This window comes from Neoarius graeffei, chromosome 26, assembly GCF_027579695.1.
Source record: "Neoarius graeffei isolate fNeoGra1 chromosome 26, fNeoGra1.pri, whole genome shotgun sequence".
Classification (NCBI taxonomy): Eukaryota; Metazoa; Chordata; class Actinopteri; order Siluriformes; family Ariidae; genus Neoarius; species Neoarius graeffei.
In genome coordinates this window covers 40,415,497-40,421,417 of record NC_083594.1, presented here as the reverse complement: position 1 = coordinate 40,421,417, position 5,921 = coordinate 40,415,497, and the positions used below count along the sequence as shown (strand labels likewise).

The following is a 5,921-nucleotide window of genomic DNA, read 5'->3' as shown; positions in this document are numbered from 1 at the left end:
GCTTTTGCACTGTGTTCTCCTGTGATTGTTGGTAGCATTTATCACCCTGCTGTTCCTCTAGGTCATGACAGTAATGTGAAATGTAAGACAGGTGCAGCTCTCTCTCTCTCTCTCTCTCTCTCTCTCTCACTACACACACACACACCTTTCTGTGTGTCTCTTTCTTCCTCTCTCTCTCTCTCTCTTGCTCTCTCTTTCATATTTCCATCTGTGTGCATGTGCGTAGGTTTCAGTGTCTGTAAATAGTCTATTTGTGTACAGAAATATGTATACAGTAGTTATATCAGATTCCACATGAGGCATGTGGGTGAAGTCTATTAAAGTGAAAATCCTCCTCGACTTGTTTTCAGAAGGAGTTTATGTTCCATAGGTTCTTTTTTCCCTTTCATTGTAAATCTATATGCGCATATATATATATGTATAATATATATGTGAAATAAATATTTAACTATGTAACAGTTTTCTGGGTATTTCATGGTATGTTTTTGAATGTGTGTAAGAAACAAATATGAAGAATTCTTCATGACCAAACACATGTACAAATACACAACAATCTTTATTAAAAAAGTCCAAATAAATTATTCCAAACAAAAAATATATATATAAAATAAACTAGCAGATCCACTCAGTAGAAAATAGGAACGTATTTACACGGCATTATGGAACTAGTTAAATTAAACAAATATTGGTCAAAATAGTCATAAAACATTGGCCCCAAAAATGAATATTTGTTTGTAGGCATAACACACATGCAAAAACAAAATGATTGAGGAAAGTTCCAAAAGACAACATATCAGTCTAGTCTAGCTAGCATGAACATTTTCCAAACATAACAAAACAACTGGAAATATTTGTGATGGACCACTAAATATGATTGGAAATTGTACCCAAGGGGCTTTTCATGGATTTGTTTGGGTTTTCATGCTTTTGGTGTAACAGGTAGTGCTGTATTTATAGGCTTTCTGGAACTGGATATTAGAGTGGTATCGCTCCCAACACTCCTTCACCCCTTCTCTTGTTCACTTCGTAATATCCACTGAGTAAGCGACCGGCGCTCCCTCTGTACCTGTAATGCTGTCGACGATAGATGTCAGAGATCTCAGATTGGCTTGTTCTGAAGACTCTTCATTCAGCAGATCTGTGGGATCAAATCAGTTGGTGAGATTAATCTTTGTTTCGCGTTAACCTGTGAAATCTCCTCAATGATATGGGTAAATGGTAGATTTGATGTATTGCCGATGAAGCAGCTAAGAGATGTTTGGTTCAGTGAGTCTTTACCATCATGGGTAGCACCATATGCTGGAGTGCAGTGGTCTGATACGGTGCTCCACTCTGGGCTGCTACAGCATGTGCTGCCTGAACCCGGCTCACTGGAGGACGACACCTGTTACACACACATATGCCCAAACATCCATCAGTCATAACACTGACCCAATCACATACAACTGATGCAACTTGATGATGAACAATTCATGATTTTAGGTGTGTCAAAGAGCAAATATGCATGAGGAATTGTATAATGGTCTAGTGTAAGTAAGTATAATCCTGGTTTTAATATAGATAATACCATTTAAGCACAATTTTTTGAGATTGTAAAGAGGTTATTTTGTTAAAGTCAGGTGTCCTTTCCATGCTATATAGTCTACTATAATCTGTAGCTAAGAACACATCTCATGTTGGAATTGATCAAGTGCATTGCTTTGCAAGTGACCTATATTTAACATGATAGTCTATAAGCTAACATGTTCCTTGCACTTCTTTGCCCAGAATGTACTTTCGTCTCTGATAGGACTTACCCTCGGAGCAGCCGAGGTCCTGTAATGCAAGCCAGTCTGCTCATGCTCCTGCTGATTGAGCGAACTTACAAGTGCCTGTAGCCGCTCGATGTACTGGATAGCACTTCTGAGGATCTCCACCTTTGGTAGCCTCTGGTTGGGGTTGGTCAGTGTGCTGCGCTTGAGCGCCTCAAATGCCTCATTCACCTTCTTGAGCCTGCGCTTCTCACGCAATGTGGCCGCCCGACGCCGGTCCATGCTTACCGACTTGCGCTTGCACACCTTGCAGGCCCAAGGCAGGCACTGACCTGGACAGTGCTCTTGTTCCTGGTTGGGTGAAAGAGACAGAGAAAGTGTGGAGGATGGAGATGGCTTGTCTTCCAGTCCTACAGTGCCAGAAAGCAGCCTTCCATCCCCACACAGCCCCACCATAGACGTCCGGTCCTGGTATCCTCCTTGATCAAATCCCCCTGTAAGCCTGGAAGGGAAGAAGTTCTCACCGCTTTCATAAAAACGCTGCTCAGGGAAGAAGTACGGGTTGGTCTCAAAAAGCTCCATCTAGGCTGACTTAAGGCTGGAGAAGTGTGCACTCCGCTGTCTTGCTGTCTTCTTTACTCACTTACTCTTTGACGTACTAGGTCTTGTGTAGTGTGTGTGTGTGTGTGCACTGCACGTGCGTATCCCCAAGCTCGTGCCGAACAAGATCTGTGGGCGACAACTGCTCCACACCAACTGCAGGGGTGGCATTTAAACCCTCTGCCTGGTGTTAGATCACTAGGTTAAATATAGCTAGGGCCCTGAGAAACCCGACCCCATGTTAAGCTGTTGCCACACATCTAAAGTTTGCATCTCTGTACATTGCCCCCAAGTCTCTCTGGGATGTTTCTGGGGTCCATTTTTGTTTAAGGAACTGCGACAGGGCACTGTTGAAAGTCTGTGAAACATGATCTTGGTGCCAAGGAAATCTAACAAATCACAGGAGATTTGAAGGAGTGATTCAGAGTGACTACTTTAATTAGGCAATATATCCAAATAAGTTCTTCTCAAGTTTCACAAGATCTGAAAATATATTTTGTATAAACGCTTTTAAATGTTGTTCTTGCAAAGTTAACAAATGATTGTGTCCTATATTTCATGAGATATCACAACCTAAATGGTTGTTTGGGTTGTCTCTCTGGAGAAACAATACACAGTTTGCATTTTAGAAAAGGTTCCAAGTAGAACCCTTATAAACTCAGCAAAAGAACAATTGTGGAACCCTTTTTAATAGTGTATTAAACACAGTTTATGCTAAGAGACAATGGTAAACATCTCAGTCACACAGATCTGGGTGAGTTTATCTAGTCTTTTAATTGAATCTTAGTACTGGCACTATACAGTGAATCAGCCTTTCAATATCCCTGACCTCATTTAGTGAGTTAGCATCTCTGGAGTTTGGAAATCCCTCATGTGCTTGTGTGGACTCATACCCCAAATGCTAATTCTGTTGAGCTTACTTTTGGCTCTTAATGAACCACACTAGCTTATTTATGGTTACTGATGCAGCAGTAGCTATGTGATACACTTGCAATACATGCTGAAGGGGCCTTTTCCACAATTCACCTTTGTCATTGCTTATGTACATTCTGTCCTGTGTCTTGATTCAGTGTTTGGTAAGTTTGTGTGGATGTTTAATTCTTGACCTAATAACTGGTTTGGGATTTTATATATATATATATATATATATATATATATATATATATATATATATATATATATATATACAGGGTGCGATTTGTTAACAAACCAGAAGGGGGGGTGTTTTTTTTTTTAATCATGAAACGTCACAAAATTAAGGTAACAATAGGCAACAGCTCAATAACATCCGATGATATCAAATGAATAACACTAAATGAAAACGAACACATCTTCCTATCTCTCTGACTAAATACACGAACACTAACACACAACAAAGTTCGCATTGCTTGTCGCGTTGCTGTGATGTTTCTCTCCCTCTGGATTAAATGTACAGTGACTCGAAAATCACTAAAATACATGAATACTAAATGAACAGTTTGCTCTGATGGCGCAGTTCATGTGGCCTTTTCTGCTTTCCCGTGGATGCGCTATCCGCCGCGTTTCGCCCTTCTTTAATCCACATTTCTGCAAATTTCTCAGCAGGGAAGGAACGCACGTCTGGCCCATTGACAGCGAGGAAAAGAAGGCTGTCAGTGTGGATACATTCATTCTGTTGCGCTCATCAATAAGGATGTGATTCATGGCGCTAAATCCACATTCACACTCTGGATATTGTTATTATCTACAATGTATCTATTTGCTGGGGACGTTCGTGAACATCAAAGCTGCCACTTCGGGTCATTTTGAAAGTGAGTGCAATGTAGACCATAGAAAACTGTGTCACAACATGCCTGTCATGTCAACTTTTTTTTTTTGGTTTGTTTGTTTTATTGACGGGGTTGTCCCCGAGGATTTTTTTTCAGCAGAGATAAAAACCTGAGGGGGGGATGATCCCCACCATCCCCCCCAGCAAATCGCACCCAGTGTATATATATATATATATATATATATATATATATGAAATCTGGACAAGTCACCAGGTCATCACAGGACTGACACATATGCCGCTTTTCCACTACAAACGCGGCTGAGCCGTGCCGTGCCGAGTCGAGCTGAGCGGGGCTGTTGGAGTTGCATTTCGACTACAACCGCGCTGAACCGTGCTGGCTGGAAGTGGGTGGACACATTGGGTGGAGTTAGCGAAAGTGGGTGGACGTCAGGTGATGTCGTTAAGCAGCGCAAACAGTGACATCAGTGACAGTGGCGGAACAAGTCAGAGCCGGGCCGGGGGCGGGGCAAATGACCGGGCCCTTTATTAAAGCTTATCATAACATCATTTTAGGCTACAAAATGTCCGCAACTGCGGTGTTTACCAATTTCAACACTACCGGGTGCAACTATGTTATTTAGTACATCAAGTCCTTCAAACGAACATGTAACTCAGAAACAAAAAACATTAGGATACTGTACATGGCTCATAATAAAACATCAATAGCCTATACTGCACACATTATTTGAAGGGCATACGAATGAGCGCTCAGAGGTTGCAACGGTGACAGGAAGAGTCAGAAATAAAAGGAGGGCGGTGCAAACCTCACTGAATGCACTGTGTTTACCAATTTCAACACTACCGGGTGCAACTATGTTATTTTGTACATTAAGTCCTTCAAACGAACATGTAACTCAGAAACAAAAAAACATTAGGCGACATACTGTACATGGCTCATAATAAAACATCAATAGCCTACTGCGCGCATTATTTGAAGGGCATACGACGAGCCTTGCGCTCCGCGAACTCGTCCACGATGCTCTGTATGTCACTGATTCAGTGATCTTTTAAGCGGTAGTCTCACGACCCGGATAGTAAACAATAAACATGGAGGACATGGAGCCGTTAGTGTTGCTGGTCTTGGTGCTGTGGCTTGTTGTCACCGACAACGCGGACAGATACTGGCAAGAGCGTATAGATGAGGCGAGGCGCATAAGGCTTCAGAAATTCTCGTAATTATTCTTCTTCCGGGTTTGCGGTGTTTACAGATCCCAGCGCGCTCGCGGGGCGTGTGTGGGTATGTGAGGACACTCCTCCTCACCAATCAGTGCACAGGGGAGTGTCTGCTCACGCCCCCAACCTCAGTCGGCACGGTTTGGCTCGCTTCAGCCCCACTCCAAAACGGTGCGAGTTTTAGGGGCTAAGCAGGGCTGAAGCGAGCTGAGTCGTGCTGGTTTTTGGTAGTCGAAACGCGAGCCGTGTCGGGCTGAAGCGAGCTGAAGTGAGCTGAAAAAGGGTAGTGGAAAAGGGCCAATAGAGACACACAACCATTCACACCTACAGTCAATTTAGAGCCACCAATTAGCCTAACCTGCATGTCTTTGGACTGTGGGGGAAACCAGAGCACCCAGAGGAAACCCACACAGACACAGGGAAAACATGCAAAGTCCACACAGAAAGGCCCCTGTCGGCCACTGAGCTTGAACCCAGAATCTTCTTGCTCTGATGCGACAGTGCTAACCATTACACCACCATGCCGCCCCTGTTTTTAATAAACATTTGTTTCAAATTTGATCCTTGCAACGTGTTTCAAAAAAAGT

The 5,921-nt window shown here is 42.8% G+C and overlaps 1 protein-coding gene across 1 annotated transcript; it reads right to left on the bottom strand.

Moving 5' to 3' along the window:
* Positions 1-643: 643 nt before the first annotated feature.
* myog (myogenin) lies at positions 644-2,479 on the bottom strand. The gene is made up of 3 exons (XM_060910518.1): positions 1,797-2,479; positions 1,279-1,384; positions 644-1,138 (listed from the first exon to the last, which is right to left on the bottom strand). Exons 1-3 carry the CDS (start codon positions 2,331-2,333, stop codon positions 1,020-1,022), a joined length of 762 nt encoding a protein of 253 aa, XP_060766501.1. The 5' UTR covers positions 2,334-2,479; the 3' UTR covers positions 644-1,019.
* Positions 2,480-5,921: the final 3,442 nt, after the last annotated feature.

Excerpts from the sequence above, each read along its gene's own strand:
- myog (XM_060910518.1), bottom strand. The coding sequence starts at position 2,333 with ATGGAGCTTTTTGAGACCAACCCGTACTTCTTCCCTGAGCAGCGTTTT. Across the intron at positions 1,385-1,796 it reads GGACCTCGGCTGCTCCGAGG|GTGTCGTCCTCCAGTGAGCC; the intron begins GTAAGTCCTATC and ends TGTGTGTAACAG. Across the intron at positions 1,139-1,278 it reads ATATGGTGCTACCCATGATG|ATCTGCTGAATGAAGAGTCT; the intron begins GTAAAGACTCAC and ends TTGATCCCACAG.